Source organism: Artemia franciscana, chromosome 9, assembly GCF_032884065.1.
Source record: "Artemia franciscana chromosome 9, ASM3288406v1, whole genome shotgun sequence".
Lineage (NCBI taxonomy): Eukaryota > Metazoa > Arthropoda > Branchiopoda > Anostraca > Artemiidae > Artemia > Artemia franciscana.
In genome coordinates this window covers 30,028,533-30,046,104 of record NC_088871.1, presented here as the reverse complement: position 1 = coordinate 30,046,104, position 17,572 = coordinate 30,028,533, and the positions used below count along the sequence as shown (strand labels likewise).

Below are 17,572 nucleotides of genomic sequence, written 5' to 3'. Positions count from 1 at the left end.
GAGATTAAAATAGGTTGATTCGTTAGATCAGTGGTTCTCAAACTTATTCAGAAACAGTGCCCGTTTTTTCCCTCAAAACATTTTGTGTACCCCTTTTTAGTTACCGGTATTAAATTAACTATTGCTAAAATATAAATAAAATTGCCAGTCCTAGAGTTAAAGGGCTGTTTTATTTTTTGTTGGCCGGTCACGTACTCCCTAAAAAAAAATTGCGTACCCACAAGAGGTACGCGACCACAGTTTGAGAACCACTGCATTAGATTCTAACATCCCTTCTTATGCTGGCGAAAAGTAATATTGAAGGAAACGCTTACTGTTAACATCCTTTTGCTTCATTAATAGTGCAGAAAATGGTTTTGGGCTAGTTTAGAAACTGAAGGATTCTTCATATGATGCTACCTAGACGAAAATATGTGGATGGTCTCCATCACTTTTGGATTGACTTAAGAATTCGGAATGCTACTCTGTCAGACAACCCAAGAGGAGTATTAGTTTTGATTGAGTAAGGCTTACGATTTGATTCGGAAAAGTCAAAATGTCAAAAGCAAATCAATCTTGACATATTTGATAATAAGAACTTAGTCTGTAAAAAAATATTATTTACCATATTCGGCAGCAACTGGAACGAAAAATAAACCAATATTGAAGGTTGTCATACATTAGTAGGAACAATAGTGTCTCCTTTATAACTTGACCAGTTATAAATCTTTTATAGCCGTTTTAAGGACTTGACCAGGACTATGGAGAACTGTCGAATGATTTAATTTTGACAAAATTGGTTAGTCCTTCCCTCTCCCCAAGGACGAAATTTGAGTTTCCTTTTACCAGACTTGCCTCCTTTCTCGAACAGTCCAAGCAATTCCATCCCCCAGGCCACTCAGAAGATATTAAAAAGAAAAAAAAAATGCGATCTTGAAGACCAAAATGCACATATAGTTTTTGGTTTACCTCCGTCCCCTCCCAAAGTCAGAACTACAAACCCACTTGACCCTCGTGTACTTCCTGAAGTTTCAACTCGATCCCTTCGGTTGTTCTCGAGACATTGCAAATTATCTGAAAAACAAAGTGCACATAGAGTCTTTTTATTTACTCAGACACGTATGGTTTCCAGGATATACTTATGTGAAAATCAGGTAATCTTAGCATAGGGAACGATCCATAAGAGCTCGCTTAAAATACAGCTAGTCTAAAAAAGTTTTTAGACAATATTAAGACACCCTATTCACAAAAAACTTTAGCAAGTTTGCTTTCTAGATAGCGATCTAACATTTATGTATCGTATATTTAAAGCCTTGCTGCTCAAAATGGCTTGTTCCATTTAAGCGTTTTGCTTATTAGCGTAGTTAGGCTTACGAGGAAGGCTAGCTTCAGTCTTTATCAGCTGTTTGACATAATTTGATAATAATTCAATTTGAACTACACCTAAAATATAACAACTAAAAGCAAGATGTTGCCCCCCCCCCCCGAAATCTTGCCAAGGCTAGCTTGCTTATTGAATAAGATATAGGCTATATTTTCAAGGTGGAAAATATGGTTCATCGGTTTTATTCGCGTAACATAAATGTCTAAAAGAAAGGACACCAGAACCAACAGTCTCAAGCTGGCAAGATTTTCGTGGAATTTTGGGTAAGAACTATCGTCCTGCGCTCAACGGAACTAATTGCAATAAATTGTTGAATAAGCGTAATTATGTATGTATGAGCACCAAAATGAATTTTTTGCAAAGAAAAAGCAAGTAATGTTGCAACGCCATAGAACTTTTGGAACTAACCCAGAATACTGTTAGCTTACACTGTTATATAAATATAGAAGTATTTTTCTATCTACAAAAGGAGGATTTGGCAGCTTATTGAGCTCCAAAGCATAATAAATGAATAATTTATTAAATAGGTTTCAACTAGCGCCTTTGAACGCAATTTAATAATTACAATCGCCTATTGAACGCCAAAAACTACAATAAGCTTATTGAACACAGACTTTGCCAAAAAAGAATTGTCTACTGTCCTTAGGTAATTTCAAATGCTGCACATCACCGAACAATTTTTTTTAAAGAAAAATCTGGCGTTGCGGGGATGAAATACCTGGTTTTATTGGTTCAAAAGATTATTTCTTACCTTGGACCAACTTTGTAGTATCACCATTAAGAAAGAAGAAAAAGATAAGGTTATTTTTCTGTAGTAACTATCAGAGAAAAATCTGTAAGGATGCTAAAATACATACTAGGTACACCAACTCGCAAAAGTTGCAAACTCCTCATTGCTAAAGATGATTGTAGCCTTACAGCCGATTATTACTTACAAGTCCCCTACATGTCTTACCACTGGAACCAAATTGGTCTTACAATCAAATACAACAGAAACAAAAAATAGGTACACCAACTAGTAAGAGTTGCGAACCCCTCATTGCCGAGGATGATTATGAGCTAACAGCCGACTGTTGCTTATAACTCCCCTATATGTCTCACAATTGGTATCGGCCTATTTTTGGTTTCAGTGTGTACCTTACTACTGAAGTTGTCAACCCCTTTAAACTTTCAAACTGGTATATCTCATGAAGGAATTTTTGTACAAAAAAATGGATGACATATACTTTGATCAGCTCATCAAAAGCTATCGACTGCCGTCGAAAAAAAAAATATCTGTCTTAGTTCAAAAGTTGACTTTTTTGCCGTAGGCCAACTTTCTAACGTCATCACTTAGAAAGGAGCAAAGGATAAACTCTAATTTCTTTAGCAATTAGAGAACTTTTAAAGTTTAAGAGGCACATCTGATACCATTTCTCTACCGCAATCCCAAGTGCGAAAAACCGAATGATAAACTCAGCTGAAATCACGAACAGAAATGGGTAGAAACAATAGATGGCAGCACTTTCGGACCCGTGGGAAAATGCCGCTTTTTTGCTTCTCTAAATTTTTCTATTTATCACTCAAAGAAGATATATTGGCTGTGGGGCAGGGTAACTGTCGCATATATTTAACACTTATAGATTTTAGTCCATCTTCAATTTGAAACTGGTGCCTGCCTGCTTGCCTGCTAGAACGGAGCTTTCCACTCAAAAGCAGAAACATGGTTTGATGAAACGAAAGCTTGGCTGCATAACTTCAGATAGTCCTCTCTGACATAGGCTATACAACTCCTCTTCACTTCACACACTATAGGCTCTGGCTCAAGGACAAGCAAAAACCATCCTTTTTGGCCCCAGGCAAGAGTTCTACGAGGCTTTCCAAAATGTAAAGTCATATTCATCAATCCGGCCTAAGGTCCACACTTTCCGTAAAAACCGCAGAGGTTAGACCCTTACCACTTTCTAGGAATAAGCTGAAATCGGGGTGCTAGGAACAAAAAAAAAAAAAAAAAAAAAACCACGACAAAACCAAAGTGTTGCTCTCGCAACACAATTACTCCGTGTATGAAAGGGGCTGTTCCTTCCTCAACGTCCCGCTCTTTACGCTAAAGTTATTTACTGTTTTATAAAGTAGAATTTAGAGAAAGAGTCAAACTCTAGAGCGTAAAGAGCGGGGCGTCGAGGAAGGAACAGCCCCTTTCATACACGGAATAATTTACGATCGTTTAAGTTTTAATGTCGCTCCTTACTTCCAGTTAAAAAAAAAACTTGTTTTTTTTTTATTTCTGAACGTTTTTGAATTAATGCATGTTTGATATTGGCTCTCCGCAAATGAATAATTAAAACGAAAGTTGCGTATTAATTTTTTTTTTGATAAATGGCTTTGTTTCAGTTTTGATCAGACGATTTTGAGAAAAAAGGTGGGAGAGGAGGCCTAGCTACCCTCCAATTTTTCGGTTAAAGAACGGCAACTAGAATTTTTAATTTTTAACGAACGTTTTTATTAGTAAAAAAATAGGTAACTTACAAATTAACTTACGTAACGAACTTCTATATTCGTATATTTTTATTATGTATATGAGGGGGTTTGCCCCTCGTTAATATCTCGCTCTTTACACTAAAGCCTTAATTTTTTCCCAGTTCTTTAAGATTGACCCCTGAATCACAAAGGCTGTAGAATAAATAGTTGAAATTACTAAAAATACTTTAGCGTAAAGAGCGAGGTATTTAGGAAGAGATGAACCCCCCATATTCGTAATAATCTCTGTTCGTTTTAAGTTTTAATGCTTGTCCTTACATTCAGTGGAAAAAACTTTTTCATATCCATTTTTTGCATTGTTTTTTTAAATAGTACTAGAAAATCCTGCACCTCCTTCATGGAATTTCTTTTCTCCCATGACAAATTCCACCAAGGGAAGACCCTCCCATGTAGTCCCCTCAACCCCCCTTCCAACCAAAAAATCCCCCTTAAAAGGTCTGTACACTTCCAAATAACCATTACTGTATGTAAACGCTGGTCAAAGTTTGTAACTTGCAGCCCCTCCCCCGGAGACTGTGTGGGATTAAGTCAGCCCCAAAGATATAGTTATTGTTTTTCGACTGTGCTGTACAAAATGTCTATCTCAAAATTTTTATCAGTTGACTTTGGAAAAAAATGAGCGAGGGAGGGTGCCTAGGTGCCCTCCAATTGGTTGTAACTGAGAGCCATATTACGAATTTTTTTTTCTTATTGAAAAAGTAGCACTCAAAGGCTTATTCAGGAAAAAGGGTTGCTTTGTACGCCCTTCTGTAATCCTTTTTTCGGAACTTTATTTAGCCTTCAAAACTTTACTCATTCTTCAAAGACATTTGCTTCAAGACAAAAGAACCATAAACTTGAATGCACATTCGTACATAGTATAGAGACAATTAACCTGAAGTCGCAAATATTTGACGAGCTATGATTATGTATTCATTATTAAAGGGAATGATGTTTACGGTTACGCTAGAAATTAAACAGCAACCCTCGTCAACTTTGATCCAAACTGTCAAAAACGGAATTTTTATTGCATAACATCGTGGTGCCCAAAAGCAAAAGATGGGTCTCCAGCGGAATAAAACGTTGATTTTCAACTTTTTCGCTCGAACAGTATTTATTCAGCAATTAAAGAGAAAAATATCTGGAAAATTACAATATCCCACTGACTTATGTTGCCTCAGTTTAGCAGATAGTTTGTAAGATCATGCTAGACAGTCTTTTCCTGTTGTGTTTGGCCTAAGTTTTGTTTTTTCTCAATCAGCTTTTTTCTATCTCCTATGAAGCAAATACATCTCTGCAAATGTGACCTGACAAGTGGACAACTAACTCGAGGAACTTTTCCTCACCCTCTACCATATTTTTGAAAAGTGATCTGTGTTCGGTTTGGCTACAAAATGTTTACTTTTAAAGTCTTGCAGAAAGGAACAAACCTATGACAATACATTTTATTGCAATAATTCTGGAAATATAAAATAGAATTAATGAATAAAATATGCAAATAAATTCGATTCTCAAGAAAATATTAAAAGCAAGTGAAATTAAATATTACTTTAATTATACTTCATACAAAAAAAAAACATCCAAGATGTGTCCAAAACAGGGAGGGTACTTTATGGTTTAACCCCAACCCTCACAATTAATCTCCTTACTTAAACTAACTTTAGTACTACTAACATCTTGTGAGAGCATAAAATTGTCTTGGGATAACAACTGTGCGCAACCTCACCACCCTACTCTATTGGCACTTTTACTAGGAATGAAAGTGAAAACAGTTTTTTTAGAGGGCGGTGTCAGACATCTCTGAATTGTCAAAATTTTCACGAATTCCTATACTCTTTTTATGTATTACGCTGATTTTCCTTTTCTCAAATTTGCCAATCCCCCTTTCCCTCTCATTCTGCAATAAATATAAGCCTATCTATACGTGACACATATTCTTTCTAAAAAACAAACAAGAGGAGTGTCAAAATAAAGACATTAATTAATTTCTTTACTATATAATATTTACAGAACCCTTCGATTCTCCTTCGAAATTATTTAAACAAGCTATACACATCACATCCGCCATACCGACTCACATGAACGTCTTTGACACTACCATAGAAATGAAAATAAAAATGTCCCTTGCATCATATTTATAGTTCGTTCTCCTGGTAGTAATAAGCAGCATGGATCACAAAAATAGATTTGAACACTGGAAAGTTCAGTCTCAAATAAGGAAAAACAGCACTATAATTACCTAGAATAGTATTTGGTTATTAGAGACATGTCATTTGGTTTCGTTGGTCTATACGAAAAGTCTTTCTGAGCCTTTTTAATCGAAAAGTAATGGCTTACTCCTGTCTTAAAAAGCTCTGCTCGAGTCAGTAATGGTGAAATATTGAGAATATTTGCCATAAATTCTATTATGCACACAATTATAAACATAACTATCATTGGAATATAAAGTCTCGGATAACTCCTTCCCCTAGCTTTAATAAGAGGACGAAAATACTCCATGTTGTTTATGGGTGCACCATCTGAAATAAAGTAGGCACCTCCAACTTTTGAAGGATCGTTAAGTAACTTCAAAGCAGCTCTAACATGAGCTTGCACCACGTTCTGGATTCCAACAAAATCAACAACAGCGCCACCTTCATCCATATAGTTAATCACTAGTCGTCTTTTATCAATATTACTGACAATTCTGGGAAGATGCCTTTCTTCCATGGGCCCCATAACTCCAGCTAATCGCAATGAACATGTCCTCATTCCATTTTTCTTATCGGCGGTTAATAAAATTTGTTCTGCAATGCTTTTAGTCTTGGAATAATTATCAACATGTCTATATAGTGGAAAATATTCCAAATCTTCGTCCCCACCTTTAATGGGCTCTCCTCCAAAAACAACATTATATGTACTTGTATAAACTATTGCCTTAACACCAATATTTGCAGCAATTTCAATGACATTTTTTAGGCCTTGTATGTTAACTTCTTCCATTATTTCAGCATGCCTTGGTAGTTGTGAAATGCCAGACATACCAAAAGAAGCTGAAAATAGTTGAGTAATTTGTAAAACCATTCAAAATTCAGGAAATGAACAATTAAGGTGAGTGTCCCTAATTCTACTAATACATTAATTTTCTTTTGCTACGAAAACGAATATTAGTCTTTAATCCGGCATGTCAACAAGATGAATTTTCGCATAAGTGATCTTTAAAAAATTATCTAAATTTCACCACTTCATTTTTTCTGATTTCTTTTTCCAGGAGAAAGAAAAAAAAATTACAAGTGAAATCAAGTAGCTTTGTCTAGAAATAAGGTATGGAACCTAAAAACGGCGAATTCAAAGAAACCAAAAAAAAAAAACTCTAAGCTCAACACAGACTCATAAAATACATTGGTCAGTCTGAAAATTCTAGATTTTTTTCAATTTATTACCGCACGACAGTTTTTGCGTTTTTACATTGTGGACTCTTTTAGAGCTCAGATACAAGTGACAGAGTCGAAATTAACTTCAAATTACAGCTCTTTTCTAGCTTAGTGTATTCCAGACTTTTCAACTTTTTAATCCAAAGTGTTAATTTTATATCTAGTTATACAAAAATAATTTTCACTTAGTTTCTTTTGATTTATACAACCCCACTTTCCACCCCTGACTGGATGCATACAAGAGGCTAGTACGGGTTGGAAACATTTTAATTGGATTTTCACTGCTGAAGAAAGTATACCAAAATAAAAGAGGAGAAAAGATTATCAGAGTTTTTTTTTAGAAAGCAATAAATAAAATTTATTAACAATAAAACTCAAAAACGATAAATAAAAAAAAACTGAAGCAAGTTTGATTTAGCTTGTTTATGATGGCTTAATCTAAAGCAAATGTGAGAAGTGCACAAAATAAGTAATTTAATGGTTTGGATTATTCATTTGCTATAATATTTGGATAAGACTATGAGAGCAACCAAAATTAAATTGAAACAAGAGCTAAGAGCTCATATGGCACTTGTGACGAGGTCGGAAGAGCCGAGAGCTCATATGGTACGAGGTCGGAAGAGCCAAGAGCTCATTTGGACGAGGTCGGAAGAGCCGAGAGCTCATATGGTACGAGGTCGGAAGAGCCAAGAGCCAAGAGCTCATTTGGCACTTGTGAGAAGGTCAGAAAGTTAAACTTTATAGCACAAGATCCTTCTAAATATCAAATTTCATTAAGATCTGGTCACCCTTTCGTAAGTTACAAATACCTCAATTTTCAAAATTACCTCCCCCCTCCCAATTCCACCAAAGAGAGCAGATCCGGTCCAGTTATGTCAGTCACGTATCTTAGACAGGTTTCTATTCTTCCCATCCAGTTTCATCCTGATCTCACCGCTTTAAGTATTTTCTACGATTTCCGGTCCCCCCAACTGCCCCCCCCCAATTACGTTTGATCCGGTTGAGATTTAAAATAAGATATCAGAGTTACGAGGTCCTTCTAAATATGAAGTTTCATGAAGATCCGATCACTCCTTCGTAAGTTAAAAATACGTTATTTTTCTTATTTTTCAGAATTACCCCCCCCCCCCGCAATTGAGCGGATCCGTTCCAATTATGTAAATTACGTATGCAAGACTTTTGCTTATTTTTCCAACCAAGTTTCATCCCAATCCCTCCAATCTAAGCGTTTCCCATCATTTTAGGTCTCCCCACCCCAAACTTCCCCCAATGTCACCAGATCCGGTCAGGATTTAAAATAAGAGCTTTGAGCCACGATATCCTTCTAAAAATCAAATTTCATGGAGATCCAATCACCCGTTCGTAAGTTAAAAATACCTCATTTTTTCTAATTTTTCAGAATTAACCCCCCCCCCCCAACTACCCAAAAGAGAGCGGATCCGTTCCGTTTATGTCAATCATCTATCTAGGACTTGTGTTTATTTTTCCCACCATGTTTCATCCCGATCCCTCCACTCTAAGTGTTTTCCAAGTTTTAGGTTCCCCCTCCCAACTCCCCGCCCCCATCACAAGATCTGGTCGGGATTTAAAATAAGAGCTCTAAGACACGATATCCTTCTAAACATCAAATTTCATTGAGATCCGATCACCCGTTCGCAAGTTGAAAATACCTCATTTTTCTAATTTTTAAGACTTACTCCCCCCCCAACTACCCCAAAGAGAACAAATAAGTTCCGATTATGTCAATCATGTATCTAGGACTTGCGCTTATTTTTCCCATCAAGTTTCATCCCGATCCCTCTACTCTAAGTGTTTTCCAAGATTTTAGGTTTCCCCCCTCAAACTCCCCCCAATGTCATCAGACCCAGTCGGGATTTAAAATAAGAGCTCTGAGAAACAATATCATTCCAAACATCAAATTTCATTAAGATCCAATCACCCGCTCATAAGTTAAAAATACTTCATTTTTTCTATTTTTCCGAATTAACCGGCCCCTACTCCCCCCCCCCAGATGGTCAAATCGGGAAAACGACTATTTCTAATTTAATCTGGTCCGGTCCCTGATACGCTTGCCAAATTTCATCGTCCTTGCTTACCTGGAAGTGCCTAAAGTAGCAAAACCGGGACTTTAGGTTTTCCCCCTCCGACTCCCCCCAATGTCATCAGATCCGGTCGGGATTTAAAATAAGAGCTCTAAGACACAATATCATTCCAAACATGAAATTTCATTAAGATCCAAATACCCGCTGATAAGTTAAAAATACTTCATTTTTTCTATTTTTTGCGAATTAACCGGGCCCCCACTCCCCCCCAGATGGTCAAATCGGGAAAACGACTATTTCTAATTTAATCTGGTGCGGTCCCTGATACGCTTGCCAAATTTCATCGTCCTAGCTTACCTGGAAGTGCCTAAAGTAGCAAAACCGGGACAGACAGACCGACAGACCGACAGACAGACAGACCGACAGAATTGGCGACTGCTATATGTCACTTGGTTAATACCAAGTGCCATAAAAAATCTTGGGAATGGGAGCGAACTCATTTTACAATGAAAAGCCTGTAATGCGAGGAAATAACAAAATTCTATCATTAGGGATAATTAAACCAAAATGAGTGAAGTCCAACGTGTACTGTATGTGTAGCAAGGTATGCAACGAGCAAAAAAAGGTGTAATCATCTTCTTAAATAAAACTATAATAATTACTTTTCCTTTAAATGGTTAGAAAAGGCAAAGTGTAAGCGGAGGAAGCAAGTGTCCCCTCCCCCCTGTTCCATACAAACTGACGCCTGTAAATTACTGTAAGTGTTTTTTATCATTAATTGTTCCTGATTTTATTTATAAAAAAAAAGGTCATTTAGTTTGACCTCGATCCCGACTATGATTGTTGTTTTAGGTCATAATTTATTCTGATTCCGAAAATGATCCAGCCGCATTTTTATAAGGTTATCATTAAACTATTTTAGATGCATTGTATGGTTTGAAAGAATAAATTTAGGGAGTCTGGATCCAGTCAGAATAGACGCCAATGAGGCACGTTTTTACCATTGATTTGAACAAACAGTATTTGAGAAGAACACGACTGAAAGCTGTGATTTGAAACAATTGGAATAAACTAGATTCACTCAAGAACATAGATATTTTTTCGATCTACCTTTCATCTTTCACATATTAATAATTCTTGATAATCATAAAAGGTGACAAAAATAGTCGCTTTTTGAGTTTTGTAGTTTTTATGGTATCCAGGAGTAAAAAATAGAGGTCCGCTTGAATTGGTCAGTTCAACAACTAAACTCATTGAAGTTAAGAATTACCCATTAACTCCTGGCAACTGGTCTTTCCAAAGGTTGCAATAGTAACATCAGTGCCAAATGTTGTTAATCTGAAGCTCTCTCCTTTAGTCATTTAGACCCTAAACTCATCTCAAAAACAACAACAAAACCAAGCGAAAACAAACCTAGACTACTGACCAGGCACTATCAGGTTTCAACACTTAAATTTACATTCAAATTTCAATTTGTTATGGCAATAACACTTCAAATTACTATCAGAGAAAAGTGTCATCTATTCAGTGTCACTTTTATCACAGACCTCTCACGAATTAATTGGATTTATAATCCTAAACTTTATGGGACGGGAACTTCGGTGCCGGTTAGGAATAAGCAATATAAACTTTACGTATCTAAAATAGCACTTCTTGATTTTATTGGTGCCCCTCTCTGAAAGTATACAAGACGCATCAGTGAGGTAAATAATATGAGGCTGACACACTGAACGATAAAACAAGGAGAGTGGTTTCCAGAAGTATGACGCCCGATTCGGCTCAACAGTTCCGTAAGCCACTTAATGGTGGCAGTTTTGTGCTTCACAATGGTTTGCCTGGTTTTGCTGATAGTTTCTGAAATCATTATGCCAGGATAATTTTAGTCTGGCACTGCAGGAACTGCATATTTTCTAAGGGTAACACTGTCACATCTTGCCGCGTTAAATGTAAAAAACTCATAATTGTCGATATTAATGGTAAGTCCGATAGACCGAAAGTGACTTTGTAGTCGCTTCAGGTAATCTCGAAAATTTGCTTTCTATCTGATGAAAAGAAGAACAGAGTCAGGATAGAGCATGCAAGATAAATCAGTTCCGTGAAGTAAAAGAAATGATGAAATGCGATTCAAGCTCTTAGAGATTGTATGTTTGAAATGACAGTATTAAGAACGCAGCCTTGCCTCACACCTCTTTTGATTCTGAAACCATGCTTCTCCGTTTGGCAGATACTGTCGAATTACCGTACAGAGTTTTAGAATATTACGGGAAAGAAGCAAAATATCCCTCCAGCAATAACTCAGGCAGAATTCCGAAACATCAGAGTGACAAAGTTCCATGAGTTCTTGGAAATTTATACAAATGGCTCCATACAAGCAGGTAAAGCAGCAGCTGCTGCAGTCATCCTCCAGCTAAACCTCCGCATTTTGGAACTGCTCCCCGGTGGTTCCTCCATCCTCACGGCTGAAATAGCTGCAATATAAGAGGCTCTGAAGGTGGTCCATGCAAACCCTCCTCCCAAAAAAAAGGCTGTTGCATCATCTCTATAGATTATTAAGAGGGTCTATTTTGGAGTTACTGACAGAGATGTCCATCGGTTGCGTGGATTGATAATAGCCCTTGCCAAGGACGGGGTAGAACTAGCTTTCCAACACATCTCCAGCTACAAGGGCATACGTTTCAACGAGGAGGTTGACAAACTGGCAAACCAAGCTATCCAGAGGTCTTCAGGAATCGGCAAAAACTCAGTATCGATCACCCTTGGGGATGCACTGAGACGTAGAAACTGCAAATTACTTCACTATAGACCGTTGAAACTCATATATAAATATCGTAGAGATAACTTGGCATTTTTGAGGATTAAGAGCCAAGCAATGATTCACAGAATGGAAGAACACTTGTAAAAAAAAAAAACACTTAAGCCCTCTCTGTCGTTAATACACATCAACAGTCAAGACTATTCAGCATCCTTTGTATGAATGCCCAAAGTCAGCAACAATTTCCACTGAGCTTAGAAGAACCACCAAGAAATTGGGATATCAGGAAGATATTAAGCTGTTGCTAAAAGCAGACCTCCCAGGCCAGAAAGAGATATGGATCTTCAAGAGGATCATTGATTTGTTCCGGATTCTTGATGTTTAAAAAAATATGTCCTGAAAATGGTAAGAAGAAGTTGAAAAGCAGAAGAAGGGGGGATTCTGTTGTAAGAGCTTTACTCTTAAATTGCAGGGAAAAGGTAGCAGGACCCTAATTTTCACTCGTTTGGCCTTTATGAAAAAACCTAATTAGTTATCTTTCCCCCTTGGAAGAATTTAAATTCAATACCATGGAGGGGAATCAACTAAATTTGAAGCCAGAAGTAACCCAAACGATGGAGTCCAAGTGCTTACTCCATCCAAGTGCTTACTGGGAATACAGAATTCCCAGTATTTGTAGACAAGAGCTTATAACCTATACAGTGAGGTTCTCTGATTGTTTTGCAGCTAGGGAGGGGGAGGAGGAAGATCCCTTAGGACGTCTGATCAATATTGTTGATATCTATCTTGTATATTCTCTGTAGCTGCAAAGATTTGTGTAGGGGAGTTCTCCATGGGGGGATTTTCTAGGCGGAACACCGGCCTCCAACTACATGAAGCTTAAATTGGACAAATGTTGATATGAATAATCAAGTCAAACTGAAAACGAGCTAAAATAGCAACAGAAATGATGAGGACTGCTGTTTAGAATAGACCACCTGCTTCCTGGAATAAATATGATTGGGAATCTCAATTTACTTGAATATTTAAAAGGATCTTGTGTTTGTCACTGTTTCCCTTTTTATTTGAAAGTGTAGGAATTAACTCCTAATAAATTCAAAACAATATTTTGTAAACTTTGAAGTCATCCCTCTAGTTAGTCTAGTTGCTAAAGCAATATATGAATTGGCATGCACATTTACTGCACATTATACTAGTGAAACTCAGTTGATTGTTTCAAATACAATTCAGTTAATCGAATTCAATTTTAATCAACTGATTGGTATACAAAAAAGAGTTCCTGGAAGTTTGCGAAGTCTTTAATTTTTACAAAGAACTGTAGAAAAAAAAGAATAGGTTCTCAAAACAATTTTTCCCAATAAAGCCCAGAGGACCCCTAGCTCTTGGGTGGTGGCAGCCCCTCTCTTATTTGTGGTGAATTATCTAAGTTTTAGTTTTTATTTGTTCATTTATAGTATTTTACCTTCATTTTAAGTTTGACCAGACGGTTTATTTTAAGTTCGAGTTATTGCATAACTATATTCTTGCTTCGTTTAAGTTGTTGTTGTTGGTGGTGTAATTGAACGGACCTTTCAAATTTTTTTCTCTATGCTCCAGGATCCTTTTTGTGTTTTTTTTTCAACCTTGAACAACCAAAAAAAAAAAAAAACTAATTCTAGTTAGTTTTATATTGACCCGCCATCTTCACAATCATGCTTCGTCATACTGACTAATCTACTACACTCAAACTAAAAATTATTCTAATACCTTGTCAAATTTCTTAAAATTTCAACTTTACGAATTATAAATACAATATTTATAATAGTCAAAAATTCAGAAAGTGTACAAAACCTAAAGTATTACAACTAAAAAGTTCATTGTAGTTCCTACATAAGGAGGGATGTCCTACCGTCCTTAGGAAATCCTTCATTGTAGTAGCATCAATAATTTACCAAAAAATAATCTCAAAAAACAAAACTTCAATACACTTTCATCATATATATATAACTACAACATAGTAATTTACCAATTTTGAATTATGTTCATTTTCAACAGACTCACAACTTGCTTTCATTAACAAACACAAATAGAAACAAGTGGTAAATCCTAAACCAGTTAAAAATAAGATTAGAACTTAATTCTATACCCCCGACAATTAATAACTGAACTATATTATATATGTTTTGACTATTCTTTCCAGAAAAAACATTAATTATTACAATATCCTTTAGTTCCTTCCTTATTTACACAAATTCACAGTTACAATTTTAATCTAAAATTATTGAACAAGGGAGGAAGAACCAGACATTGTTTGAATTACATTTCATGCATTGCCATACACCCACATATACTACATTATTCATTATTTTACAAAGCATCAATTAGGCCAGTATCCTTTACACATTGTCCTAATATTTAACTGTCTCTTTTTGTTTATTTTTCACAACCTTTCCTAATAGTTCTTTTATTCTAAGCTGAATACCTCTCTTTTCAACTTGTTCCTTCAGTCGTGACCTAGCTGTCTCATACTTTTTAAATTCTATAGTCAAATGTTGTAGATTTTCCTCCACTCCACAGACATTGCAGTCAGATGAGTCTGTTTTATTCCATCTTTTCAGCATCTTTTTCGTCTTTGCATGCCTAGTCCTCACTCTGAATATTATGTCTGCTACTTTTGTTTCTGGATGCATCATTTCATGATTTATGCATCTGTATTCAGTGATTTCTCGGTACATGTTCAGTGATCTTTTCCTGAATTCTTCCAGTTCAACTTCTTTTAGCTTCTCAACTATCTTTATTGTAGTTTGGATATGAGGTAAAGCTGGATTTTCCATTGTGTCTTTCTTAGTAGCATCCTTAGCTATTTGGTCTGCTCTTTCATTTCCTAATACACCTGCATGGGCTGGGATCCATATCAATGAGACACAGCTCCCTGTCTCCTCAATCATTCTTATACTTTGGACAATATCCATTGCCATTTTAGGGCTTGCTCGTTTGCAACTTTGAGGTACTTTAGGCAAGATAAGGAGTCTGTACATACTAGATGTTTTCCTTCTTTTCCCTCTCTGACTATTTCTTTTATTGTTGTATCAATTGCAAATATCTCAGCCATGTTAACAATTGGGTGGTATGATAGTCGGTCAATGTTGGTATTACCGGAACAATTGCTTGGGGTCATGAAACTATTGTTAATAGATGCATTTTGACTTTTTCAACATCTTTTCTCTCTTGCAAAACTACCGCAAACTCACTGTTATGGAGCTATTCCGACCCAAATATTCTTGTATTTATACATATAGAATTGCAATCATTTCCGTTTTCGTTGATCAGAAATTTGAAATCGCGAATCAGTAATAATTTAGAAACAAATTTGGGCTATATATTTGCACATGAGAGGGGTGGGGGTAAAGCATAGCATATATTAAATACGTAAACTAACCATTGCTGCATTTAATATATGCTATGTTCCCCCCCCCCCAGTGTGCAAATATATAATAACTCCATAACGGTGAGTTTGCGGTAGTCTTGCAAGAGAAAAAAGATGTTCAAAAAGTCAAAATGCATCTATTAACAATAGTTTCATGATTCAAAACAATTGTTCCGGTAATACCAACATAGACCTGATAGTTTATGCTGGGTATAATATAACCTATATTATAATGGGTATATGGACCCATATATAGTTTATGCTGGGGACTTCCTATTTTGGACCCATCTGTAAAAAATTTCCTGCAGTCTCTGTAGTTTTCCAGTTCACTCATTGCAATTTGCAGCAGGGACTGCTCAGACATTCCTGATTTTTGTCCTGTTTCTTCGTGGACTTTCCATGAAATATTTCTTCCTAGTCCCTCGATTCTTTTTGTCTTGTCTGTTGGAATTGTGAGAGGTGACATGTTTGTTGGAAAGTCCTTCAGAAGTTTGACTGGAGATGGGCTGTTGTGAATTTCAAATCTGTAATCCATGAGGCATGGGTCCATTAGGATCTCATTTTTGATAACGTCTACTTGTCCGGTTCCCCTTTTCTTTAACAAATATTTTGCCATAAGTATTTTTCTCCTTGTGGGTAGTGAAGTTGTTGATGTTTCAATATGTAAAGCTGGGATTGGTTTTGATTTCAGTGCATTTTTTGTCCTTCTTTGTTGTCCTTCGTTTAAGTATTCGAATTGCTCTTTAGCTTTTCTGCAATATTTTTTTTAATTGATTACTTAATCTAAGATTATATTAATCTAAGATATTATAATTCTCTATACTTGTTAAAAACCGGTGAGTGATACATGTGCCAACAGGCTCGATTGTTAGAGGGATATTAGATCATTATTACTGATAGGGAAGCAGGTTGAAAATGACAAAAAAAGGTGATAATTCCTTTGAAATTTTTCTGCAAGGATTCCCCACCCTCTACTTTTTAGTTTTGGGGTAGTAAGCAAAAGTCCGTCCCACTTCGAATAAATTAAGGCAATAAAAAGGATGGATAAAAGTAGGGACTTAACTTTTCCCCATAAAATTACAAGAATTACTTAAAAGCTGCACTTAAACTAACCTGTATGAATGACACACTCAGGATCTTTGACTTCATTCATGTAGAACTCTAGAAGATGAATATCTCTTATATCAACCTTATAGAAATCCATCAAGTATTCGTTTTTACCATCATTCATAGAAAGTATTTTATGGTTATCAATGTCTCCTGAAGATGTAGAAAAATTATGATCCTCAAAAAAAGGCTCCTCTGTAATTCCTTCCATAAGATAGGAGGAAGGCAAGCACGTCTTAAATAGCCACTCATGAGAAGGCAAACGAATGTCTAATAATGTGACTTTAAAACCAGCAAGCAATAAAGCTTTTCCAATGTGAAAACCAATGTAGCCACCTCCACCAATTATTATGAACGACATTATTGTGAATGACCTTCTCCTCTAATGAACAATATCGGTTATACAGACCTTAAAAATAATATTAAAAATAAGTTATTGAATTGTCTTTTTAAGTATAAACTATAATGCATTTGAGGGAAATAATTGCTGTTTTTTATTTTTTCTCCTCCCTTCAACTTGCTAAAAAAACAAAGAAGAAGTATAAGCAAATAATTAATGTTAAACTTGTTGGCTGATTTACAAACTAAAATCTAGTACATTCTCTATATTAAAGAAGATTATTTATATACACACTTGAATCTTAAAGTCTTAAAAAGCTCCAAAAGCTTAGTAATTACCACTTAAAGCCAGCCAAGGCTGTTCCCTTGATGTCCTCAATTTAATATGACTAGGATATTGCTTTCAGTGACATTGCCAAGAGCACAACTCAATTAAATTTCTAGTTTCAATTAGTCCTATATGCAAAGCAAGCAGGACAAAATCATGTATAGTAGAAAGCTGACAATCTGGAAAATACTTTGAATTTTTCATACTGATTAACAGTTGTTCAGCTGTTTCATTTACTTCTTGCTTCATGGCTTCTGTCTATGTTGGAGATACAATAATTTGCAATCATACCGCAGTACGTGTACTTGGTTAGAATTATAATT

General features: G+C 36.0%; 1 protein-coding gene across 5 annotated transcripts in view; it reads right to left on the bottom strand.

The window, feature by feature from the left end:
* Nucleotides 1-5,292: 5,292 nt before the first annotated feature.
* The window catches only part of LOC136031259 (short-chain dehydrogenase/reductase family 42E member 1-like), a 443,764-nt gene continuing 431,484 nt past the window's right edge, over nt 5,293-17,572 (bottom strand). For 3 of the 5 annotated variants that reach the window (XM_065710683.1, XM_065710681.1, XM_065710682.1), the window contains exons 2-3: nt 16,589-16,991; nt 5,824-6,894 (exon numbers count right to left, since the gene is read on the bottom strand). In XM_065710683.1, the coding sequence (XP_065566755.1) occupies nt 6,098-6,894; nt 16,589-16,943 (1,152 nt within the window). In that variant the 5' untranslated portion in view covers nt 16,944-16,991 and the 3' untranslated portion in view covers nt 5,824-6,097. Of the gene's footprint in view, nt 6,895-16,588; nt 16,992-17,572 lie in introns of all 5 variants that reach the window. The other 2 variants (XM_065710680.1, XM_065710679.1) reach the window with 1 other exon arrangement.